Source organism: Xenopus laevis, chromosome 4L (assembly GCF_017654675.1).
Source record: "Xenopus laevis strain J_2021 chromosome 4L, Xenopus_laevis_v10.1, whole genome shotgun sequence".
Lineage (NCBI taxonomy): Eukaryota > Metazoa > Chordata > Amphibia > Anura > Pipidae > Xenopus > Xenopus laevis.
This window is the reverse complement of record NC_054377.1, coordinates 137,103,865-137,130,939: the sequence shown is the minus strand read 5'-3', so window position 1 is coordinate 137,130,939 and position 27,075 is coordinate 137,103,865. Positions and strand designations below refer to the sequence as shown.

At 37.6% G+C, this 27,075-nt stretch overlaps 2 protein-coding genes and 1 long non-coding RNA gene across 4 annotated transcripts; all 3 read right to left on the bottom strand.

Annotated features, from left to right (window-relative positions):
• Positions 1-313: 313 nt before the first annotated feature.
• Positions 314-4,070, bottom strand: LOC108714675 (tubulin monoglycylase TTLL3-like). Of its 2 annotated transcripts, XR_005967071.1 has the most exons (3): positions 3,043-4,070; positions 1,951-2,720; positions 314-1,256 (listed from the first exon to the last, which is right to left on the bottom strand). XR_005967071.1 is itself a non-coding variant. In XM_041590850.1 (2 exons), exons 1-2 carry the CDS (start codon positions 3,064-3,066, stop codon positions 2,289-2,291), a joined length of 456 nt encoding a protein of 151 aa, XP_041446784.1. In that variant the 5' UTR covers positions 3,067-4,070; the 3' UTR covers positions 1,656-2,288. The 2 variants fall into 2 exon arrangements, 1 of the variants encoding a protein (XP_041446784.1); XM_041590850.1 differs by lacking the exon at positions 314-1,256 and having other exon boundaries at positions 1,656-2,720.
• Positions 4,071-5,854: 1,784 nt separating this feature from the next.
• LOC121402864 lies at positions 5,855-7,814 on the bottom strand. The gene is made up of 3 exons (XR_005966832.1): positions 7,709-7,814; positions 6,651-6,751; positions 5,855-6,316 (listed from the first exon to the last, which is right to left on the bottom strand). It is a non-coding gene; the product is annotated as an uncharacterized LOC121402864 (long non-coding RNA).
• Positions 7,815-10,701: 2,887 nt separating this feature from the next.
• LOC108713586 (tubulin monoglycylase TTLL3) lies at positions 10,702-24,794 on the bottom strand. Its single transcript, XM_041590849.1, has 13 exons — positions 23,689-24,794; positions 22,809-22,875; positions 20,187-20,287; positions 19,004-19,097; positions 17,594-17,643; positions 16,386-16,514; positions 16,161-16,275; positions 15,256-15,390; positions 14,002-14,176; positions 13,527-13,675; positions 13,179-13,422; positions 12,024-12,459; positions 10,702-11,573 (listed from the first exon to the last, which is right to left on the bottom strand). Exons 1-13 carry the CDS (start codon positions 23,695-23,697, stop codon positions 10,950-10,952), a joined length of 2,328 nt encoding a protein of 775 aa, XP_041446783.1. The 5' UTR covers positions 23,698-24,794; the 3' UTR covers positions 10,702-10,949.
• Positions 24,795-27,075: the final 2,281 nt, after the last annotated feature.

Here is a 27,075-nt window from a genome sequence, read left to right as displayed (position 1 = left end):
GTTTTTCTTTTGAAATATTAGGAATTTAAATTTTAGGCTAAAAGTAAACAAGTTAACTATTTAGGATATCAGTAAATAAATTCAATTGCATATATTTAATGCTTTATAAAACTATAATTGTTCTCAAAAAATAAACATACAGAAGGTTGAAAAAAAAGTTCAAGAGCACATAGACTATTCAATCCTTGCTCCTCTATCCTTGAAAAATACTCTGTGGGGTCAGACTGGACAGTGTACTCTGTACTCTGTGGGGTCAGAATGGGACCCCGGGAAAAAACCCAGTGGCTCTGATGATCCAGTCCAGCACCCTGCCAGTGACCCAAGGCCCCAATCCTGCCGTGGGGGGAAGGGGCAGCAGAGCAGGGGGGATGTGGCTAGGAAGCGGAGCTAGATGTGCGGTGGACCCGTGAGACGGAAGCCCCGGTGTGCCCCACACCCTCAATTCGACCCTGGTACTCTGCACAACATAATGATTATTCAATAAATAGACAAATATTGACGGGTATAAATATACTTGTTTATATAGGAGTTCAAAGTCACCAACATCACATTTGCTATCTTCTTTACGGTCAAAGACAACACAACATGTAGGATGTGTTCTTGCTCAACTTGCTACTGACAGATGTGGAGTTTGACAGTGCAGGCCTTGCATTGATTTTTATCAGCCATGGCTGGAAATTCTCGCCAAACATAAAATCTGCACCATATAAATGAAATTTATTTTTCCTGGGCACTCTTCCTGGTATGGATGATGATTTCCTTCATCCCTGGCAAGATTATATCATCCCATGCATCAGATGCTCCTGTCATCTGCAGATACTCTTTGAACTGATGATCATGCCACATGCATAGATTCTTCACTTAGAAAGGCTGTGATGAGAAGCATATATTTATTTAATGCTTTATAAAACCATAATTGTTCTTAAAAAATAAACATACAGAAGGTTGAAAAAAAGGTTCAAGAGAACAAGGACCATTCAATCCTTGTTTCTCTATCCTTAAAAAGTAATCTGTGGGGTCAGACTGGACCAGCGGGACACCGGAAAAAAAAACAGTGGGCTCTGCTGATCCAGTCCAGCACCCTGCCAGTGACCCAAGGCCCGATCCAATGCATCGGATGCTCCTGTCATCTGCAGATACTCTTTGTCTGATAACCATGCCACATGTTCTCTTCAGGAAGGTCAAGATGATGTTTCAGGGAGTTCTTACAGTGCTTCTGTACGGCATTGTTACACAGGTGTATGGATCTGCAAAAACTTAATCAACACAAGTATAATGGGTTATGTACTTATACTTTAACCTTATACTGACCAAAGTGTTTTTTTTGGGGGGGTCTTCATCATCATCATCTTTTTTATAGCAGCAGCACTTTAGAATATTTTAAATCAGGGGTCTTACAGTAATTTAATGAACAAGGGATATTTATTAAAATAAAATTGGAGAGGCGGTTGCCTACAATATCTACATTTCAGGTTGAATCAAAAATACATAGCCTTCTTAGGATCTTCTAATAGCAGCATCCTGTTAAAGCTAAAATTCCGATATGTTTAATAAAAATTCAGAAGGACTTTATTTCCTTGAGATGGTGCAGATCAATATGTTCAAAAGACAGTTAGTGGTAATGTACATATTGACTTGCAACATCACAGGTGGCACAAGGTGTAGGGCACAAGGAACCTTGTTCTCACCACCTTTCATATGGCAGCTGGAAAGTACAGGACTGCGATGCAACCTGCATTCATCTTTGTTCCCCAACTTATGTATCTAAATGATGCACAAATTAGGGGACAGGCAAGTGAGAAGGTGCATTTGTGCCTCTTCCAATAATTTATGCCCATCTTTGACACTTTGCACCCTGTCCGGCAGATAATAAATAACCTATATAAAGTCCTTCTGACTTTCTTGGAAAACCACCCATCCAGCAGCTCACATATTCAACGCTCTACCAACCTGCTTAGATTCTTCACTGAGAAAGGCTGTGATGTTTTTCTGTACCACACAGAAATCCTCATTGGGAATCACCGCATCTTTGTCCAGGAGTGACATGATGTCTTCCAGATTGTTCTTGCATATTATACCTGTAAAAATTTTATAGTCAGAACAACTTCATCTGTGACTTAATGGAACACAGACTGTAACATTCTCTAAATATACAAATACACATTAAGCAAGGTCAGTTACCTCTTCCTTGGGATTTAGCTCCTGGTTTTATAATCCAGATATTCCTTTCATCTTCAATATCAATATGAGAACACACTGCATCAAGAGTGTGTAAGAGAGAATGGCACCTAGTAGCATAGTGTAGCATAGCATACCTGTTTATATAGGAGTTCAAAGTCACCTTCATCACATTTGCTATCTTCTTTACAGTCAAGTACAACATGTAGGATGTCTTCTTGAGCCTGGGTTGTCAACTTGCTCCTGAAAGATGTGGAGCTTGACAGTGCAGGACTGGCATTGATTTCTATCAGCCATGGCTGGAAATTCTCGCCAAATATAAAATCTGTACCATATAAATGAAATGTATTTTTCCTGTGCTCAACTTTATTCTGGGCACTCTTCATGGTATGGATGATGATTTCCTTCATCCCTGGCAAGATTATATCATCCCATGCATCAGATGCTCCTGTCATCTGCAGATACTCTTTGAACTGATAATCATGCCACGTGTTCTCTTCAGGAAGGTCAGGATGATGTTTTGGGGAGTTCTTACAGTGCTTCTGTACGGCATTGTTACACAGGTGTATGGATATGCAAAAATATAATTAACACAAGTGTAATGGGTTATGCACTTATACTTTAACCTTATACTGACCAAATTCGGAAAACCGGGCAGGATTCCCTGAGATTGATGCAGCCACCAGACAATTGTAATGTCATAGCTCTGCCCCTGATGCCACCACCCGCCCCCGCAAGTCATTGTCCCGCCCATGTTATGTCACCATCCTGCCCCTGTCCCAGAGTTAGCAAACCTAGTCAGAATAACTACTTTTGTGTCATAATAACTACTATATAAATATAATGAAATGAATGAGATCTTACCAATAAATTTCTGACATTCATCATTCTGCCTCAGTCTGGGACAAACGAGTAAGGATCGACATCTGAAAACCAACGCATGCTGTCCATAAGGGTACACAACTCAGCCTAGCAGAAAGACACAGACTTAGTGGTTAGAAACTGACATAGGACAATAATATTTCATGTACAAAATCACGAACCTGCTGTGTTGGTTCTACGCGTATAAGGGACTCACCTTGGTTGTGAAGCATTTAGCGTTTTTAAAACTGTTTATCATTTGATCCTGTCTGAGTAAATCAGTTTCGGATTCCAGGGGCCCACCAGAAAACCTTAGACTGTGGCCACTTTTCAAACTATTATTCCTCCTCTCCTCACTCAACCTCTTTATTCTCCTAGTCTTTTATAACTACTTACTATATTCTATTCTTCCAATATTAAGCCTCTTTTTCCCCATAAAGAAATAGGGAATAACCATGAAATTGGCCAAATGGTAAGAAGCAAGAGCCCCACTAACACCTGGGTGTTTTTCTGATATCCTAGTGGCCCAGTCCAACACTGGTGTAAATCGTAGTTCATTGCGTCAGCCCTTGGGATCCAGAGGAAGTTGGGATCCACAGTTAAGAGAAGCTTCTCCTACAAAAGAGAAACAAAGAGATTTCTCAGCAATATTGAGTTATGAAAAGATATTGTCACACAATTTAGAACTATAAGCTGAAATTATAATGCACAGCATTGCTTCTTCAGTGTTGTAAAAGGTTTCCTTTGTCATTATTTGATCATAGGGACTTGTTTTTTGGGTCCTGACCCATAGATCAAGAATCCCTATACAGGTATAGCATCTGTTATACTTAATTTCTGTAGGACCTTGACTACTTTTACATGGCAAATTTTTGTATTACTGTTTTCTGTGGTTTTTACACTTAAAAAAATCTTGAATTTTTTGAGTTTTACAGAAATATAAAGAAACCACAATTTTTTTTTAGAGATTTGTGGAAAAAATAGAAATTCAATTGTTAGTAAATAGGCCCCTAAAAGTATGAAATCCCCTGGTCCCAGGCATGTGATACAGGTCTCATACCTGTATTACACACATATGAACTCTGCTAAAAGAGATAAAATTTGCAGTTTTAAAAGTAATAACCTATACACATAGGGGCAGATTTATCAAGAGTCAAAGTGAATTAGAGGGAATTTTCGAAGTAAAAAATTCGAAATTCAAAGTAATTTTTTGGATACTTCAACCATCGAATAGGATACTATGACTTCGAATTTACTTCGAATTCGATTGGAAGTAAAATAGTTCAAATATTCGACCATTCGATAATCGAAATACTGTCTCTTTAAAAAACGTAGACTTCAGTACTTCGCCAAATTAAACCTGCCGAAGTGCTATGTTAGCCTATGGGGACCTTCTACAGCATTTTTCTAAGTTTTTTTAAGTCAAAGTATAATCGATTGATCCTACGATAAAATCGTTCGATTAGTTCGATTCGAAGGATTTAATTGTTCGATCGAACGATCTTAATTCGACCGCAGAATACCCAAATTAGATGAAAAAAGTTTGAATTCGATATTTCAATTCAAAGTATTTCAATTCGATGGTCGAATTTCAAAGTATTTTTTACTTCGAAATTCGACCCTTGATAAATCTGCCCCACAGTATGTCAATCTCTTCATACTTTAATATGAAATAAAGCAGATCAGCTGTATTAATATGTTGGGTATAATTAATTTAAATATTAATAATGAAATTAAATAATAAGAAGGTTCTACTAATAGAGTAACCTGGAACTTTCTATAAGTTTACATTGAATCTTGCGATTACATCTGGATCAACCAACTTATTGGCATCTGCAGCTGAAAAACAAACAAAAGCATTACATTTACACTAAATTCCTATGTGGAAATAAAACAGAAATTCTCTTTTACACAGATACGTTCATTTTACCAGAACAATAAACTAGGGATGGCCAAGTTGCATTAGTTCATTTATTGTTGAAGTGCAACTGAGACTGGGAGTTGTATTTCCTCAGGAGTTAAAGGAACAGTAACACCAAAAAATTAAAGTGTTTTAAAGTAATGAAAATATCATGTAGTATTGCCCTGCACTGGTAAAAATGATGTGTTTGCTTCAGAAACACTACTATAGTTCATATAAACAAGCTGCTGTGGAGCAATGGCGGAAATTGAAAAAAAAGCTATATGGCACAGGTTAACTAATGGATAACAGATAACACCATTAGACAGACAGAGCTTATTTGCTATCTGCAGTGTAACCTGAGCCTTTTCTCCTTTGAATGGCTGCCCCCATGGCTACACAGCATCTTATTTATATAAACAATAGTAGTGTTTCTGAAGCAAACACAGCAGTTTTACCAGTGCAGGGCAACACTGCATTATATTTTTTTTATACTTTAAAACACTTTTATTTTTTGACGTTACTGTTCCTTTAAGGAACAACAAGTGGTCAGCCCTTTCTTGGTTCAATAAGCAGTTATTAAAACATTATCTTAAAGGGGTTAATTATATATTTCTTGTCATTTTTTAGTTATTTAGCTTTTTATTGAGCAGCTCTCCAGTTTCCAATTTCAGCAATCTGGTTGCTAGGGCCCAAATTACACTAGCAACCATGCACTGATTTGAATGAGAGACTGGAATATGAATAGGAGAGGCCTGAATAGAAATTTGAGTAATAAAAAGAAGCAACAACAATAAATGCCTTATAAAGCATTTGTTTTTAGATGGGGTCAGTGACCCCCCATTTTAAAGGTGGGAAGAAGAAGGCAAATCATTCAAAAACTATGAAAAAAGAAAAAATGAAGACCAATGGAAAAGTTACTTAGAATTATCCATCCTATGACATACAAAAAGTTTACTTAAAGGTGAACCACCCCTTTAACATTCATCCTTCTACACTTACAGATATATCCAGTGAAGAAAAAAGTGTCGTAACCATATTGCAACTACTTAGCTATTGGATGGGGCAAACCATTGACTAAATAGTTTTACCAAGATTCAGATTTTCGAGTTTTTGAATTTTGAGTTCGATTTTTGCGGTTGCATTTCAGAACCATGAACAAGAGCCTGGGACTTTAATTTTAAAGTTAAGAGAACTCCATGTTCTAGGTTGCACCAACACCATTTACACCCTTGTCACCCTAATCCTTTAAATAGTTGTACGTTCTTTGGGCAGCCATACCAGTTCTTAAATTTGTCTTTTCCACCCATCCTCTTCTCCGCAAGCAATTCCGCAGGACAACAGCTGGAAATACTGAAAATCTTCTTATTCTATGAGCTTGGGGAAAAATACATATTAATAAAGATTGTCCATTTATTTCCACTTTGTTTTTGATGGGGAAAAGTCAGTGATGTAACATCCAGGGTGCGGGGGGTGCAATTGCACCGGACCTGAACCCCCTCGGGGCTGGAGCTACAGAATAGGTTATTTTAAGTACAGGAGAATTTGAGCACAATTGTGTCCACAGTGTGAGGGACACCAGTTCAGAGGGTGGGGCCAAGGATTCTTCTGCCTATGAGTTTAATTTTATATTACAGGAAAAATGCTTTTAGCAAAGCAGCCTGTCACTGATAATAATAAAGAAATAATAAAAGAGTAATTCCTAACTGACCTTTATGGCTGTCTCCGCTATATCTCTGGTGCTTCTTGCAAGTTCCAGGACCTTTGTGGGGTCATGGGTGGATTTCTTCACAAATGCCTTATAAATAAAAGCTGTGCATGGACAAAATAAATGACACATTTGGTTACTGGCAGGGGCAAGCAGGCACAGCACCTATAAAATAATAAGCCAGCAGTTCAAGGTGGCGCAAGAGGAGTGTGAAGTCGGCCCAAAGCTGCCCCATCCGCGGGTCCCGTGGGTATCAGGCCGGCCCGCACATCACTAGAATCGGGTAATTTTTCTAATAGGAAAAAACGGATTCTAAATCTATCTATCTATCTATATATATATGTATCAACGCAGCTCCCATTGACTTCTATGGTACTAATTTTACCTGGTGCAGTTTTCCATTAGTGGTTTTCATGGTTTTTACACTTGAAAAATCTCAAAATGTTAGAGTTAAATATATATTATAGAAATTAAAAAACACAAATTATTAAAATGTAAATGTTAGTAAATAGGCCCCCTATGAGCAATGGCACATCAAAAGTGACATCATCCCCATTATGGGATCGTGTTCCACAAAAACAGCAGGTGTTCATTTGGGCAAATATTGGAATATCAGGCAGGTGCTACTTATACAGTTGCTTTGTAAATGAGCCATAAATTATATGTTAATAATATGGAGAATGCATAAAAATTATAGGAAGAGAGGAAAGGTACAAAAGCAGTAAATTCTGCAACTAATTTCCAACAGGTCAGACCAAGTATTCAGGCCCGGACTGGGAATCTGTGGGTTCTGGCAAATGCCAGAAGGGCTGCTGTAAGGTCCGATAGATGGTGACTATTTAGTGGGGTGGTAGAGTACCATTTGGGCCTCTGTGTACTTGGAATGCCAGGGCCTATTTTGATGCCCAATCCAGACCTGCTAATATTGGTGGCTTAGCCTGGATGTATTGGGGAATAGATAGTGGAATTATATAAACAAGTGATAAAAAATGGTATCACAGGAAAAGAAATGCGTATCTTTCATGAAGTCTTTTATGGGGTGCTGTTGTTTGCCTACTTACCATCACGCTTAGGCTCTTTTGTTTTTTTCACAGAAATGTATGGTTTTGATTGATGTATTTCAGGTTTCTGCAGAGACAAAAAAAATGATGGGCCTTCAGAATATTTACAGCACAGAGAATTTTATATAAATATTTTTAAATATTTAATCCCATCAATGTGATTTTATGCTTTCTCAGTAAAGAGAAAAAATAAATTAAAAAGTGTTTGTGTAAATAGGGCACAATCAGAAATGGTAGGATAGATCCAGTATATACATTTATATATATATATATATATATATATATATATATATATATATATATATATATATATATATATTCTTCTACCCCTGTGTCAGAATCAACTACAGTTATTAGTCTTGTTAATGGTGTGGGATTTCTGAGCCTCAAGTAATATTATTACAGAGATGATTTAACAGTAAATACATATGTTATTAAATGACAAAGTCTACCTATGGAATCCTCAATGATTCATGAGTTTGCTTAAAGATTGCTCAAACTGAAAGCTTGAGCAATTTTAAATAGGCCCCCACATGTGTTGTATTCATACTTTCATTCTTTTCTTCTTTGTTGGCAAAATCTCAAATGTTTAAATAATTTTGGAAAAATAAAATAGAATTGCTTGAAATCTTCAGATACACTTTGCAAAGTTAACATTCAAATGTTCACATTTTGGAGTTAATAAAACAAAACAAAAATAAAACGCAAATATATTCTGATCCTGTTTTTTCAAGCAATCTCGTATATTGATAAATTTGCCACTAAAGCTTGCACATCTGAATGTGAAATTTTTTGTTCATAGATAATGACATTTTAAAATTTGCAACTTAGAGGCCCATATATAAACATTCTGATTTTAGTGGTTTTATAGGTTTTATAAACTGCGGAAAAAAAAAAAATTCTCCACGAACAACGAATGTGAAGTCATTTATTAAAACAAACTAATATAAAAAGAACAAACAAATAAAAATACAGAAGTCATCTGAATACTTACACAAAACCTTGAACTCATCTAATTTTTCATGCAAATACAAACAAAAAACACCCAAAACCTCTATAAGCTTGAAAGATTTTACAACTCAAAAATGACAAGTCCTATTGACTTCTACATGCAGACATTGTAGGGCTTGCTGGTATTTTTTAGCACTAGAGAATCCCGCTTGTGTGGGCGCTGTTCTGGAAATCCATTAGAGGTCACAGACTGTATCTTCAAAAATCGGCTTTATTAGTGACTCTAAGGAAGTGCCGAGATTTGCGCAGCGCCGGATTCGCTGGGCAGGCGCCCCTAGGCCGTGCACTCTGCGCAGTCCTAGCGCCCGCCTGCACTACCACACGCTGGCGCAAAAGCGCCGAATCACTGAGGAGCACAGACGGCTGGGCGGAATGCCGCCCCCATAAATGTGCCGCCCTAGGCCCGGGCCTATGTGGCCTCGCCACAAATCCGGGCCTGGATTTGCGGCAAGAAACGTGTAAGTCCAGGACATCCACCTGTGTGTGGGGCATGAGATGGCCTGCCAAGGACCCCCAACACCGTATGTGCTGTACCACACTGTGCGCACCATGGAGGGAGTTATGTTCAGCATGAACTCTCCATGATATCCTTTTATAATAGTTCAGCAAGAACTCACCACAATAGCTCTTTTACATGTGCTCTACTACTCTGTGCGCATTATGTGGGTCCCTGACCTCCAGTCTGACACTGAATATCATATCTCAGACGAAGAGCATTTTCAGTTTATGCAACTGCCACATTGGCTGAAAGCATTCAACAGGATAAAGAGGTTGGTAATTACATTAGCTTTGAGTTAGAATGCAAACAAGTGGCTAGGCTCTCGGGTTCTGTATATAGAATTTATCACCATATCATACATGGAGTAAAAAGACTCTACCTAAATTCCAAGCCCAATGGGAGCAAGACCTAGGGGCCCATTAGAGGAGGATGAATGGAGGAAAATATATGAGAATATTAATAAAATGTCATTGCTTAAGGAGGGGGCTATAAAACCAGATGGTATATGATGCCTCAGAAAATCAATAAAATGAGAGGTGCCATACCCCCAACATGCTTTAGAGGCAGCAGGGAGATGGGCACATATATGCACATGTGGTGGACCTGATGTAATGAAAGTCTTACATTTTCACCAAAATAAGCATCTTGCCCCAAAATAGCACTGGTTAATATATTTCCTCCTGAACCAAATTATTGTGGTTCCCAAATCCAATTGATTCTTAAAATACGTTCAGCTAAACATATGGTTAAAGTCAGACACTGGAGGGGTCCAATTAGTGCCAGGCTGGCAGGGTGCCATAGGCAACCCAGCCAGTCGCTTTGCCTCCCATCCCCTGATACGTGCACGCGATAAGACTCTCACAGTCTCCCACTATGGGGAAACAATGCAGAACGAGCGAGGAGAGTGGAGACAGGTGACCGAACTAGGGGTAGGCAACAGAGAAGATGACCCCCCTGCTTTGTCCCCTAGGTATGTTTATTTTCTGGCTGTCCATAGGTCTGGCCCAGTGGTGTAACTACCGGGGGAGCAGGGGGTGTTATTGGGCCAGGGCCCGCACCCCCTCAGGGCCCCCCGGCAGCTTGCGCGCCACTGACTCCGGCTACAGAAAATGGCGTACGGAGGGGGGCCGTGGGCCTGGCTGCTGGTCCTGGTTGCCAGTTAGATCAGAAATCGGCGAACTAATGGTCACAGAACAATGGTCATGGATTACGTTCTTTGTAAAGAAAAGAGGTATTCGTACCAAGATTAATTAACATCATATTTAAATTTAAAAAACATTTTTTTAATATGTTGAAATCTCCTAAATATTTGGAAGAATTCATTCCAGTCAATTATTTTAACTTGTAATGAATTCATACAAGAGTTTATATTAAAGAGTCCCTATTTTGTGTATAGTTTTCTTGTATTTACAGTAAGAAAGGTTGGACAGACACCATTGCGATATTTCGTATTCGAATCACATTCTAAATCAAAGCTGTAACTGTGTAAACAAATATTTCATGAATAAAAACTAAAATCCTCAAGTATATTTTATATATTTTATTAAATAAATAGTAATAAAAATAAATATTGTCTTGTCCAGTCGACTGGTTTTCGGCTGGCCTTCATTTCTTTAATCCTAGTACTCATTCTGAGATGGAATATGCAGGAAATACTTTATACTGTGTGCCATTCTTAATACCGTTTGCTTAGCCTGGAGGTTGTTGTACACTTTCAGGTACAGAATTATCTCATTTTCTTCTCTTCCAAAGATCTGAAGGAAATTCAGCAGTAATAAAAGCTTTCTTTGCGGTGGGTTTGTGGCAAGTACATATCTGTTGCCTACAGAATCTACAAGGTTTAGTCTTTTCTTTTTCATAATCCAGTTTTCTCACTGTATCCTTTACTTTGAGATGATGAGGTTGGGTTATAGGATATACACAAGGTTTAGGCTTTTCTTTTTCATAATCCAGTTTTCTCATGGTATCCTTTACTTTGAGATGTTGAGGTTGGGTTATAGGATAGAGATCTACTCTTTCTTTGCTATGATCTCTTAGTTTTCTCTCTGGCTTTGGTTGCTTATATTCCAGGATAGGAAGCTTTGGCAACACACGTTCCTTTACTGTTACAGGCTTGGTTCCTCCTTTAATATCATCTAGCACTATCTTCCTGGGAAGTATATCCATCTTCTTTAAATTACTAGCAAGATCCACCTTTATGTTCTTCTCTTTATAGACTAAGTCATTTGGCTTGCTAAAAGTCTGGCAGTTCATGACCCTAGGAGTATTTTGTTTCTCTAGCAGGCAAGGTTTTTGAATGGCAACTCCTTTCACTAGCAGTTTTTCTTGTGAAATAGTAGGAATTTCAATTTTAGGCTAAAAATAAATGAATTAAATTATTAGGACATCAGTAAATAAATTAAATTGCATATAATTAATGATTTATAAAAAATATAATTGTTTTCAAAAAATAAACATACAGAAGGTTGAAAAAAAGATTCAAGGGCACATGGACCATTCAATCCTTGTTTCTCTATCCTTGAAAAGTACTCTGTGGGGTCAGACTGGACCAGGGGGACACCGGGAAGAAACCCAGTGGGCTCTGCTGATCCAGTCTGCACCCTGCCAGTGACCCTAGGCCCCGATCCCACTGTGAGGGGAAGGTGGAGCAGAACAGGGAGATGTGGCTCAGAGGGGGAGCTAGGGGTGTGGGGGACCCATGAGACGGAAGGCCCAGCGTGCCCCGCACCCCAATCTGACCCTGGTACTCTGCACAAAATAACGATTAATCAATAAAAAGACAAATATTGACTGGTATATACATACCTGTTTAAATAGGAGTTCAAAGTCACCCACATCACATTTGCTATCTTCTTTCCGGTCAAGGACAACACGTAGGATGTCTTCTTGAACCTGGGTGCTCAACTTGCTACTGACAGATGTGGAGTTTGACAGTGCAGGGCTGGAATTGATTTCTATCAGCCATGGCTGGAAATTCTCGCCAAACATAAAATCTGCACCATATAAATGAAATGAATTTTTCCTGTGCTCAACTTTATTCTGGGCACTCTTCATGGTATGGATGATGATTTCCTTCATCCCTGGCAAGATTATATCATCCCATGCATCAGATGCTCCTGTCATCTGCAGATACTCTTTGAACTGATAATCATGCCACATGTTCTCTTCAGGAAGGTCAGGATGACGCTTCGGGGAGTTCTTACAGTGCTTCTGTACGGCATTGTTACACAGGTGTATGGATCTGTAAAAACATAACCAACACAATTGTAAGGGTTTATGCACCTATACTTTAACCTTATACTGACCAAAGTGATTCCTTTGGGGTTCATCATATTTTTTTATATAGCACCAGCACTTTAGAATATTTTAAACCATGGGTCTTCCAGTAATTAAATGAACAAGGGATATTTATTAAAATAAAATTGGAGAGGTGGTTGCCTACAATATCTATATATTTAAGTCTGAATCAGGAATTCATAGCCTGCTTAGGAATTTCTACTGGCAGCCTCCTGTTAAAGCTAAAATTCCAAAATGTAAATAAAAATTCAGAAGGACTTTATATTTTCTTAAGATGGTGCAGCTCAATATGTTCAAAAGACAGTTAGTGGTAATGTACATATTGACTTGCAACATCACAGGGATAGATAAGGTGTAACAAATCCTGCACAAGGTTTAAGGCACAAGGAACCTTGTCCTCACCACCTGTCATATGGCAGCTGGAAAGTACAGGACTGTGATGCAACCTGCATCCATCTTTGTTCCCCAATTTATGTATCTAATGATGCACAGATTAGGGGACAGGCAAGTGAGAAGGTGCCTATGTGCCTCTTTCCATGGATTATGCCCATCTTTGGCACTTTGCACTCTGTCCTGCAGAGAATAAAAAAACTCTATAAAGTCCTTCTGACTTTCTTGGAAAAACACCCATCTAGCAGCTCACATATTCAACCCTCTACCAACCTGCTTAGATTCTTCACTGAGAAAGGCTGTGACGAGAAGCGAAGATAACATCTCTTGTAGAACCAAATGGTCAGAGGGTTCCAGTCCGTGACCAGGAACCACTGACGCACATCAAATTTAGTGCCGTGAATTAACAGTGGCCTCTCTATGTATTTCTGTATCACACAGTAATCCTCGTTGGGAATCACAGGATCTTTGTCCAGGAGTGACATGATGTCTTCCAGATTGTTCTTGCATATTATACCTGTAAAAATGTTTATAGTCAGAACAAGTTCATCTATGACTTAATGGAACAGAGACTGTAACATTCTCTGAATATACAAATACACATTAAGCAAGGTCTCTTACCTCTTCCTTGGGATTTAGCTCCTGGTTTTATAATCCAGATATTCCTTTCACCTTCAATATCAATCTGAGGACACACTGTCTCCAGAGTGTGTAAGAGAGAATGGCACCTAGTAGCATAGTGTGCAGCATTCTCTATGGTTGCGCCGTCACTACAAAAAGAAAAAGGAAATGTTAACATATAATGACTATTATATAATAATAATAATAATAATATAACGACTGTCCCATTATCATATCACATATAAGAATGAGGGCACATTGACCCAATTTGAAAGCCGGTAAGAGTCAGTAGAAGTAGGTAAATAATTCAAAAACTATATTAAAATATATAGACCAATTGAAAAGTTGCTTAGAATTAGCTATTCTATAACATACTAAAAATGTACTTAAAGGTGAACGTTTCATCACTAGAAACAGCCCCTTCCAACCTAAAAACTGAATTGCCATGGATTTTATCCTATGTGATATAACTTACTGGATAACATGGGAATAGTCCTTCAAGAAGTCTTTCCAGAACTCAGTTGGCTTGGGTTTAGTCTCTTCTTGGTCTATTTTCTTGTGTTGCAACTTATCCAGATACGTCTGGCAGATTTCAATCGATTTCAAGATAATGTCTGATTTGACACGTTGTTTGTGAGTGGTCCTTTCAGCTTTTGGGGTTAAAAACAAAACAAAGATCATTAGAGAAATGAAACACAATTGACTACAATCCCCACCCTAACCCTAAGTCTAATGGGAACATTTGAAGGCCTGTTTAAAGGGAAGGATTCATTATATCTTAGTACTGTTTTATTATTACAGAAAAGAGTCTATGGGAGATAGTCTTTCCAGAGTTCAGAACTTTCTGGATAATGGGTTTTCCGGATAAGGGATCTCATACCATTACAGAATAAATTCAGACCCACACAAGTCTAGAATTCATAGTTTAGCACTCTTAAGTCTTAACTGCTAGGGGTAATTTTGATAGAGGTTTAAGTCCCTTTGTTATCTGTCATAATTTCATAGGTTACTATAGGTTTCTTGTGCAATGAATTAGCATACTATGGCAAAGAAATAAAATAGTTTTACAACAATTGATCTGTTAGTGGTAGCAACATCACATGAAAAAGGCTGTGGAGGCACCATTGTTGTAATCAGTGCCTTATTGAAGGGAATATGTATGTAGTGTCTGATTGATGTCAATGGACATATTATAGCCAAAGTACAGGTATGGGATCCATTATACAGAGACAGTAGGGTCACTAGAGGGGGCGGGCCCTGGTGCGTGACGTGCAGCCGGGCCCCGCCCCCTCCATACGGCCGCATTTTCAGTGGCGCACGGGCCCTGAGGGGCCCTGGCGCGCTCGGACCCCCTGCTCCCCCGGTAGTTCCGCCACTGTACGGAGACCCGTTATCTAGAATGTTCCGATTTACAGGAAGGACATCTCCCATAGACTCCATTTTATCCAAAGCATCCAGACTTTTTTCAATCAACTACTTCCTTTTTCTTTGTAATAATAAAACACCTTGTACTTGATATAATTAATCCTTACTGGAGACAAAAAAACAGCCTGTTGGGTTTATTTAATGTTTAAATAATTATCAAGTAAATGTAAAGTATGACGATCCAAATTATGGAAAGATCTGTTATCCGGAAAACCAAGGTCCCAAGCATTCTGGATAACAGGTCCCATACCTGTATACACAGGTATAGACACTAGTTCAGAAATGATCAGTGATGATCACTTACCTAACCACTCAAAATAGCTATGTCTTGCTATCCAACGTTTCTGTCCGGGTCTGGGTTTATCGAATGGATATTCTGGAATGTCAGAATCCGAAACCCACTTCAAAATGCCACGGGCAGCTGTCTGAATGAAGTCATCTAAAGGAAAGGAAGGTATTGGTTAGAAATGATAGTCTGTTGTAAGATGAGATCAGATGAGCTGTAAAACTAACAAGGCCCATTGCTCATAGCTTCAATGCCTGCCATGGGACTGTTTTCATTCATTTCTATGAATGCCGAGTCAGAACTAGGGTAACTTGTAGCGTCAGTCTGGAACACTGGGGCTTCAAGACCAAGGGCCTTCCTGGGAGCCACCAGGGGCCCCCTCCTGCCTTTTAAACTCACCCCCCTCTGCATGTATTCCAGCACAGTGTCGCACTGCATCTCACCATTAATCTCCTATTCTTCAGGGAGCGGTTGTTCGGGGGAGTGGGCCTGGACTGGGGGGGCCCAAGAGGGCTGGAGCCCACCAGTTTTTTTCCTGGTTTTCTACTGGCCCAGTTCCAACCTGGTCAGTTTGGACCCAGACAGTCCATTTTTTTGAAGGGCTGTCTGGGTCAAAGCTGCCTACCCGATTAATAAATTAGGAAAATCAGGCAGGATTCCCTGACATTGACATCGGACAATCGTCACGTCATAGCTCTGCCCCTGATGTCACCACCCGCCCCCGCCAGGTCATTGTCACGCCCATGTTATGTCACCATCCCTCCCCTCTCCCAGAGTTAGCAGCGGTGAAAGGCAGCAAACCTAGTCAGAATACCTACTTTTGAGTCAGAATAACTACTGTATCAATATAATGAAATGACTGCCTCCTCTCTGTATTAAAATTAGAGGAGCCTAGCAAAGCCAAAAGGTATGAGTGATCTTACTTATAAATTCCTGGCGTTCATCATTCTGCCTCAGTCTGTAGCAACGTGGGACAAACGAGTAAGGATCAACATCTGAAAACCAACGCATGCTGTCCATAAGGGTACACAACCCAGCCTAGCAGAAAGACACAGATTTAGTGGTTAGAAACTGACATAGGACAATAATATTGCTTGTGCAAAATCACAGAACCTGTTGTCCTGGTTCTACGCGTACAAGGGACTCACCTTGGTTGTGAAGCATTTAGCGTTTTTAAAGTGGTTTATCATTTGATCCTGTCTGAGTGAGTCGTGGTTTATTGCGTCAGCCCTTGGGTTCCAGAGGAAGTTGGGATCCACAGTTAAGAGAAGAGTCTCCTACAAAAGAGAAACAATAAGATTTCTCAGACATATTGTTATGAAAAGGTTTTGTCACACAATTTAGGAATATAAACTGAAATAATAATGCACAGCATTGCTTCTTCAGTGTTGTAAAAGGTGTCCTATGCCATTATTTGATCTAACATCATAAGGACTTGTTTTTTGGGTCCTGACCCATAGATCAAGAATCGCTATACAGGTATAGTATCTGTTTTCTGGAAACCTGTTATCCAGAAAGCTCAGAATTACAGGAAGCTTTGTCCAATAGACTCCATTTTATCCAAATAATTAACATTTTAAAAAATTATTTCCTTTTTCTCTGTAATAATAAAACAGTAGCTTGATCCCAACTAAGATATAATTAATCCTTATTGGAGGCAAAATAGTCCTATTGGGTTTATTTAATGTTTACATGATTTTTGAGAAGACGTGGAGGCCTATTTATCAATATTTTCTCATTTTAGTGGTTTTATATTTATTTTGAAACCACGACTAAACTCACTTTCTCTAAAACCACAAATGTCATGGAATTTATTAAAAGATCCAAATGCAAAAAGCACCAGTGATAAAAAAAAAAGCAAAAAATACGAATACCTCTATAAAATCTCTAAAAATTTTTAGGCAACTCCTAGCCAAAAAAATTAGAAAACCTGTAAAAGCCGAATAGATAAAAAATGGTCCAATATGATCAGCTCCTATTGACTCCTGTAGGACCTCGACTACTTTTACCTGGTAAATTTTGTATTAGAGTTTGCTGTGGTTCTTACCCTTAAAAAAAATCTCAAATTTTTAGTTTTAAAGAGATATAGAGAAACCACAAATTTTTAGAGATTTGTCGAAAAAATAGAAATTCGATTGTTAGTAAATAGGCCCCTAAAGTATGATGATCCAAATTATGGAAAGACCCCTTATCAGGAAATCCCCAGGTCCAAAGCATTCTGGGTAACAGGTTTCATGAAATAAAGCAGATCAGCTGTATTAATACATAGGGTATAATTAATTTAAATATTAATAATAAAGTTGAATAATAAGAAGGTTCTACTAATAGAGTAACCTGGAACTTTCTATAGGTTTACCTTGAATCTTGCGTTTACATCTGGATCAACCAACTTATTGGCATCTGCAGCTGAAAAGCAAACAAAAGCATTACATTTACACGAAATTCCTATGTGGAAATAAAACAGAAATTCTCTTTTATACAGATACGTTCATTTTACCATAACATTAAACTAGGGATAGCCAAGTTGCATTAGTTCATTTATTGTTGAAGTACAACTGCTGAAGTCTATGACTGGAGACTGGGAGTTGTATTTCTTCAGTGGTCAGCCCTTTCTTGGTTCAATAAGCAGTTATTGAAACATTATCTTAAAGGGGTTGTTTAACTTCCATTAAAGCTTTAGTATAATATAGAGAGTGATATTCTAATAATATTTGCAGTTGGTTTTAATTTTTTATTACTTGTGGTTTTTGAGTTATTTAGCTTTGTATTCAGCAGCTCTCCAATTTCAGCAGTCTGGTTGCTAGGGTCCAAATGACTCTAGCAACCATGCATTGATTTGATTAAGAGACTGGAATATGAATAAGAGAGGGACTGAATAGAAACATGAGTAATAAACAGTAGCAATAACAATAAATGTATAGCTTTACAGAGCTTTTGTTTTTTAGATGGGATCAGTGACCCCCTATTTGAAGGCTGGAAAGAATCAAAAGAAGAAGGCAAATAATTCAAAAACTATAAAAGAGACAAAATGAAGACCAATTGAAAAGTTGCTTAGAATTATCCATCCTATAACAGAATTAGGGGGTTATTTATCAAGGTAAAATGACTGCCCAAATGGACCTTATTTATCATTAAAAAAGTCAGAAAAAATTGGGTTGGGCAAAAATCCGTTAACTTTGGAGCTTTGCCTGCAAACTACAAATTTTTTGTACTTTTCTGCAAATACTACAAATTTTTCTGAGTTTTCGCCGAAAATCCCCGAAATTATTGGATATCAGTACGGACAGCAGTGCAGATACTGGGACCTTCCCCATTGACTCGAGAGCTTTGAAATGCGACTCAGAGTTGGACTTTTAAGACCATCAGGTTTTAATAAATTCCGAAAAATTCTGAGTTTTTTTCGTAGTCCAAAAACTATGAACTATTCGAATTTCGGATATTCGGAGCATAATAAATAACCCCCTAAAAGTACCACCCCTTTAAAATTTATCCTGCTATAATTACAGATATATCCAGCGAAGAAAAACCTGTTTACACCATATTGCAACTACTTGGCTATTGGATAGGGAAACCATTTACTAAATAGTTTTATCAAGATTCAGATCTTCTAGTTTTTGAATATGATTTTGGGGGTTGTATTTCAGAACTTTAATTCTTAAGTTAAGAGAACTCCATGTTCTAGGTTACAGTATAACTATAAGCATTTACACCCTTGTCCCTAATCCTGTAAATAGTACGTAAATGTACGTTCTTTGGGCAGCCATACCAGTTCTTAAAGTCGTCTTTTCTACCCATCCTCTTCTCAGCAAGCAATTCCGCAGGACAGGATAACAGCCGGAAATACTGAAAATCTTTTTATCCTGTAAGGTTTGGGGAAAAAGACATATTAATAAAGATTGCCCATTTATTTACACTACATTTTTGATGGGGAAAAGTCAGTGGTGTTACTACAGGGATATGGAGGGGGGAGCAATTGCACCCAAACCTGCACCCCCAGGGGCTGGAGCTACAGAATTGGAAATTTGCGGGCAGGAGAATTTGAGCACAGGCATGTGCGCAGTGCGAGGGGCACCAGTTCGGCGGTGGGGATCAGGTTTCTTTATTTACACTACTAAGAAAAGTCGATAAAGAAAACAAAGTGACATATATTGCACCCCTGTTAAAGGAGAACTAAACCCTAAAAATGAATATGGCTAAAAATGGCATATTTTATATACTGAAGTTATAGCACCAGCTTAAAGTTTTAGCTTGTAAATAGCAGCAATGATCCAGGACTTCAAACTTGTCACAGGGGGTCACCATCTTGGAAAGTGTCTGTGACACTCACATGCTCAGTGGGCTCTGAGCAGCTGTTGAGAAGCTAAGCTTAGGGCTCGTCACTAATTATCCAGCAGAAAATGAGCTTCCCCTGTAATATAAGCTGATGCTACAGGTTTGCTGATTATTAAATTCTGATGCTAATTGCACTGGTTTCTGTGCTGCCATGTAGTAATTATCTGTATTAATTACTAATCAGCCTTATATTGTGACATTTCTATTCTATGTGTACTGTATATTGTGAGTGGGTCCCTAAACTCAGTAAGTGACAGCAGCACAGAGCATGTGCAGTGAATCAGCAGAAAAGAAGATGGGGAGCTACTGGGGCATCTTTGGAGACACTTACTGCTAAAGGGCTGTGGTTGCCTTGGGCTGGTACAGAAGCACAAAACATAATGTACAACATTTCTAGCTACTTCTTTAGTTAGGCGTTAGTTCTCCTTTAATACTGTACATTTGTTTATATCATATATGTTACTGACAGTTTACTGCACTAATGCAATAGTTTGATGTCAGTAACCAAAGCCTGACAATGATGTAGTGCCTGCGAGTTTAATTTTACATTACAGGAAAATTCCTATGGCAAAGCAGCCTGTCACTGATAGTGAAAGTGATAAATAAAAATAACCAACCTTTATGGCTGCCTCCACTATATCTCTGGTGCTTCTTGCAAGTCCCAGGTCCTTTGAGGGGTCATGGGCGGATTTCTTCACAAATGCCTCATAAATAAAAGCTGTAAATAAATAAATAAAAAATAAACTTTTTTAATCTATTAAATCATACAGGATCACCGATACACAGCTGCTACCACATACCGGGCAAATAGTGAGTGTTTTTCTTATGCTCATCACTGGATACATTCCCACATAAATGTGTCCAATAGGACTATTTAGCTATTTTTCTCTAATAGGAAAATAAGGATGCTAAATCTATCTATCTAAATATATATTTAGTCCAATAGAAGATAGCACTCACGGCTATATATATATAGTGAATAAAGTACCCCCTATTGTAAAATATAAGGATATTATAAGTCACCAAGGAGTTCCATGGCCATATAAAAGCACAAGGCCGAAGGCCGAGTACTCTTATACAGGTCATGGCACTCCGAGGGTACTTCCAATATCCTCATATTTTTCAACAAGGGGTACTTTATTTATTATAATACACAAGTTTTAGTGAGTCATGTGACAAAAATGACATCACTACTCACCGTTTATAACTAATGACATCAGAACTCACTGTTTATAAGGATATCATTTATAGGATATTCATGGCTTTTGTGTATTATTATTTTTTGTGTATTATATATATGTATATATATATATAATACACAAAAGCCATGAATATCCTGTAAATTATATCCTTATAAACGGTGAGTTCTGATGTCATCAGTTATAAACGGTGAGTTCTGATGTCATTTCTGTCACATGACTCATTGAAATTTGTGTATTATAATAAATAAAGTACCCCCAGTTGTAAAATATGAGGATATTAGAAGTTACCTCGGAGTTCCATGACCTGTATAAAAACACTCGGCCTTCGGCCTCGTGTTTTTATATGGTCATGAAACTCCTCGGTAACTTATAATATCCCTATATTTTACAAAAGGGGGTACTTTATTCACTATATATATATATATATATATATAATACACAAAAGCCATGAATGTCCTTTAAATGATATCCTTATAAACAGTAAGTTCTGATGTCATTACTTATAAACGGTGAGTTCTGATGTAATTTCTGTCACATGACTCACTGAAACTTGTGTATTATAATAATAAAGTACCCCCTCTTGTAAATTATAAGGATATTAGAAGTTACCTCGGGGTTCCATGACCAGTATAAAAACACTCGGCCTTTGGCCTCGTGTTTTTATATGGTCATGAAACTCCTCAGTAACTTATAATGTCCTTATAATTTACAAGAGGGGGTACTTTATTCACTATATATATATATAGCTAAAAAGTTGAGATTTATTAAGTGTAAAAACCAGAAAGCCAATAGGCTATAGAAGTCAATGGGAGTTGTGCTCATCCTACTGGACCCTTTTTAATTCATTTGGGCTTTTAGATGTATTCTGATTTCTTTTTACTATGAATTGGCCAGAAAAACTAAAATCTTTGGAAGTTTTAGAGGTATTCATATTTTTTCCATTTGTGCTTTTTAATTCAGATCTTTTAATAGATCACTTGTCCATTGTTGATTTAGAGAAATAGAGTTTACTCATGGTTACAAAAACTTCTAAAACCACTAAAATGAGACTGTTGATTTTAGAGCAGGGGCCCCCAACCTTGTTTGGACCGGTGTAAAAATCGGCGGGGTTGGTGGGGTAGGCAGCAAGTTTAGATGCACCAGGATCCAATTCAGCGAGCCTCGTTTTTGTGCGCTGGGCTCGGTGGCCCAGTGCAGGAGTCTCCGTGGCCCGGTTCTGAGCCGAAGCCCGGCGGTTGGAGACCCCTGTTTTAGAGGTTTTATAAATCACAAATAAACCCACTTTGCCTAAAACCTCATATGCCATGGAATTTATTAAAAGATCTGAATTTAAAAAACACTAAAAAGTGCAGAACGATTTTTGGAATATCAGGCACAAGTTGTATCAGCTGCTACTTATTTTACACAGTTGATTTGTAAATGAGCCATTCATTATATGCTAATAATATGGAAATGCATAACCCATTGTATAAAGAGAGGAAAGATACAAAAGCAGCTATTCTGCTACTAATTTCCAACAGGTAAGGCTTAAGGGGGTTTTTAATAAAGTTTTTTTACTATAAAATCTGAATTTTTAGTGGAAAAAACCCTCAAATTTTTTGGAATTTATTAAACCCCGAGGTTGTTAAAAGTCCAAATAAAAAAGTGAAATAACCCGAAGATTTTGTTGTTTTCGGGCAAATTTTTTTTAAAAAAATCATAGTTTTTGGTCTTCAAATCTGAAAATTTGTATGATTCTAATTTTTCACCATTTTTTTCAAGTTGTTATTGATAAATAAGGTGGAAAAAAACCCATGCGGATTTGGTCGGAGTAGCTTTCAGAAAATAATGAGATATTTACTGATTTTGATAAATAACCCCCCTAGTCTTGGTAGCTTGGCCTGGATGTATTGGGGTAATGGGATTTAATTGAGAGTTTTGGAAGTTAGAAAAGGTGCAGAGGAATAGACAGTGGAGCAATATAAACAAAGGACAAATAGTGGTATCACAGGACAGAAATGTGTATATTTCATTGGGGGCTGTTGCTTGCCTACTTACCATCACGCTTAGGCTCCTTTGCTTTTTTCACAGAAATTGATGATTTTGATTGATGCATTTCAGGTTTCTGCAGAGACAAAAAAGATCATGAGCCTTTGGGATATTTATTGAAGAGATGTGGGATCTATTGTCTGGAATTTTATATAAATACTTTTATACTTTTAAATATTATGTCCCATCCAGTGTCGGACTGGCCCGGTGGGAAATTGGGAAAAAACCCGGTGGGCCCGACCCTCATGGGCCCCCACCAGGCCAGACCCCCTCACCCGATGCTCGGGTTTTTATTTAAAAAAAAAGTAATTTCAGCGGCGTGTAGCGCTGTGTGTGCTGAGGAGCGCTGTGTGTGCTGAGGAGCGCTGTGTGTGCTGAGGAGCGCCGTGTATGCATGCGAACATTCATGCATGGCGCATCACAGGAGGGGGATGGCGGAGCCTGATGGGGCCTTGGTCAGCAGTCCCGGTGGGCCCGGGCCCTGGTCAGCAGTCCCGGTGGGCCCGGGCCCCCCAGTCCGACCCTGGTCCCATCAATATGATTTTATGCTTTTTTCAGTAAAGAGAAAAATCAAACTAAAAATTGTTTGTGTAAATAGGGCACAATGGGAAATGGTAGTTCTCTCCTGTGTCAGAATCAACTACAATTATCTGACAGAAAATATTATTAGTTAATGGCGTGGGATTTCTGAGCCTCAAGTAATATTATTACAGAGATGTTTTAAAAGTAAATACATGTTATTAAATGACATGGAATCCTCAATGATTCTAGGGCCCATAATCAATAAAAAATGGCCCATGTGCCCAAGATAAAACTAGCCCTGAAACCAGTGGTATTGGATTATTATCATTAATTGGCAGGATAATCCCACCCATACACCAACACTTACCCTATACATTCTTGTCTCTGTATTTGATGATGTTCAGATGATGTTATAGTCTGTGGGATAAAAAACAACATGATTATAGGGATCAGCCATATACAGTTCTCTCCTCTTCTATTGTATTACTGCTTAGCACTATATTTACAATTAGCCTAATCTTATTGAACTATGCAGAGGCCTATTTATAAAATTTTAGCGGTATTAGAGGTTTTTGAAAGCACAATCAAACTCATGCATGCAAATTTTCACCGGCGAAACGTGGATATTCGTTGCGAATTCGCGCCAGGTGAATTTATTCGCCCATCACTAGTTTGGAGCAATTAGTGTAATCCATGATTTTTAGCGCTAGAAAATACAAATACTAATAGCTTCTCTATTTCTGATTGAGTTTGATTCTCTAATATGCAATGGGACCACTCATATGTGTTGGAATGTAGATATTAATAAGTATCATGAGTTCAACAAATGCAGACATTGTAGGGCTTTAGGCATTTGTTCATTATCTAACATGGTATTATTATTTCATTATCAAAATACATTTGCACTCACATATATTTACAAACAATTCCAGACTCACAATCACCCATACAAATTCACATATAAATACAACCAGCTATCCAACGTCATCATTTTCATATACCCAGATGATAACCCAAAACCGTCTTACAGATTGAGTTAAAATTCCAATAAATTAACATTAATTAAAGATTGGTCAAATCGCTAATGCAACAGCACTCACCTTAAAATTGAGTAAATTGGGAAAATAGGGGGAAAAAAAATCTCTTGATTGCAGATTAAGATACAGGTCAGAAAAAAGTCCTGGTCTGTACCTATCGCTATCTCAAGACAATATGAAGGGAAATGATGCCAACAAGTAAGATATAAACTGGTTACCATGGCAATGTTATTATGACATCACAATCAACATATAACAACCAGTAGGAGTGAAGCTGTTTACTCTGGCAATGTCATTATGACATCATATCAAGTTATACCAACCAGTAGGAGGGAAACTGGCAATATGCCAAACTAGCATCTAGTTTTATCTAAAAGCTGTATAATTAAAAGGTAAAATAAAATGTATAAAAAGCCAGCAGTAATGACTATATTGCATGAACCAATGCATTCCACTATTTACTTGATCCAAATACAGAAACAAGTTGGTGCAGCATAAACTAATTTATTAAATATCATGGGGAATACTGCAAGATTTCCGTCCTTTCAATCTTTGCTGGAATTCAAGTGGTGACATTTTTTTCAATTAAGTTGTTCAGAAATTGAAGCTTAAAGTTTAAAGGGGTGGTTCATCTTTAGGTTAACTTTTAGTTTGTTATGGAATGGCTCATTCTAAGCAATTTTTTAATTGGTCTGCGTTACCTTTTTTTTTAAAATAGTTTTTCAATTATTTGCCTTCTTCTGACTCTTTCCATCTTTTAAATGGGGTCACTGACCTCATCTAAAAGACAAAATGCTCTGTAAGGCTATAAGTTTATTGCTAATGCTACTTTTTATTACTCATCTTTCTATTCAGGCCTCTTCTATTTATATTCCAGTCTCTTGTTCATATCAATGTATGGTTGCTAGGGTAATTTGGACCATAGCAACCACATTACTGAAATTTCAAACTAGAGAGCTGCAAATAAAAACTAATATAAAAAGCACAACAAATAAAAATACAGACGTATTCGGAATACTAGCCCTTGTAGGGCTTTAGGCATTTGTTCATTATCAAACATGGTCTTATTATTTCATTATCAAAATACATTTGCACTCACATATATTTACAAACAATTCCAGACTCACAATCACCCATACAAATTCACATATAAATACAACCAGCTATCCAACGTCATCATTTTCATATACCCAGATGATAACCCAAACCTGTATTACAGATTTAGTTAAAATTCCATTAAATTAACATTAATTAAAGATTGGTCAAATCGCTAATGCAACAGCACTCACCTTAAAATTGAGTAAATCGGGAAAATAGGGGAAAAAAAATCTCTTGATTGCAGATTAAGATACAGGTCAGAAAAAAGTCCTGGTCTGTATCTATCGCTATCTCAAGACAATATGATGGGAAATGATGCCAACAAGTAAGATATAAACTGGTTACTATGGCAATACCATTATGACATCACATCTAATGATGCCAACAAGTAGGCAATGAACTGGTTAACATAGCAATGTTATTATGACATCACAATCAACTTCTAACAACCAGTAGGAGTGAAGCTGTTTACTGTGGCAATAGCATTATGACATCATATCAAGTTATATCAACCAGTAGGAGGGAAACTGACAATCTGCCAAACTAGCATCTAGTTTTATCTAAAAGCTGTATAATTAAAGGGTAAAATAAAATGTATAAGAAGCCAGCAGTAATGACTATATTGCATGAACCAATGCATTCCACTATTTACTTGATCCAAATACAAAAACAAGTTGGTGCAGCATAAACTAATTTATTAAATATCATGGGGAATACTGCAAGATTTCTGTCCTTTCAATCTTTGCAGGGATTCTGATAAAATTGATCATATTAAAGTGATGACAATGTTTTCAATTTAGTTGTTTTCACACTGTAAACCAGAAATACAGACTTTTGTCAATTGCTTTCCATTTTCTTATTTTACAGTTTTTCCAAAATTGAAGGTTAAAGTTTAAAGGGGTGGTTCATCTTTAGGTTAACTTTAAGTTTGTTATAGAATGGCTCATTCTAAGCAATTTTTTAATTGGTCTTCGTTATAGTTTTTCAATTATTTGCCTTCTTCTGACTCTTTCCATCTTTCAAATGGGGTCACTGACCCCATCTAAAAGAAAAAATGCTCTGTAAGGCTACAAGTTTACTGCTATTGCTACTTTTTATTACTCATCTTTCTATTCAGGCCTCTTTTATTCATATTCCAGTCTCTTGTTCATATCAATGCATGGTTCCTAGGGTAATTTTTGGACCCTAGCAACCACATTACCGAAATTTCAAACTAGAGAGCTGCTAATAAAACTAATATAAAAAGCACAACAAATAAAAATACAGAAGTATTCTGAATACTAGCCCTTGTAGGGCTTTAGGCATTTGTTCATTATCTAACATGGTATTATTATTTCATTATCAAAATACATTTGCACTCACATATATTTACAAACAATTCCAGACTCACAATCACCCATACAAATTCACATATAAATACAACCAGCTATCCAACGTCATCATTTTCATATACCCAGATGATAACCCAAAACCGTCTTACAGATTGAGCTAAAATTCCAATAAATTAACATTAATTAAAGATTGGTCAAATCGCTAATGCAACAGCACTCACCTTAAAATTGAGTAAATTGGGAAAATAGGGGGAAAAAAAATCTCTTGATTGCAGATTAAGATACAGG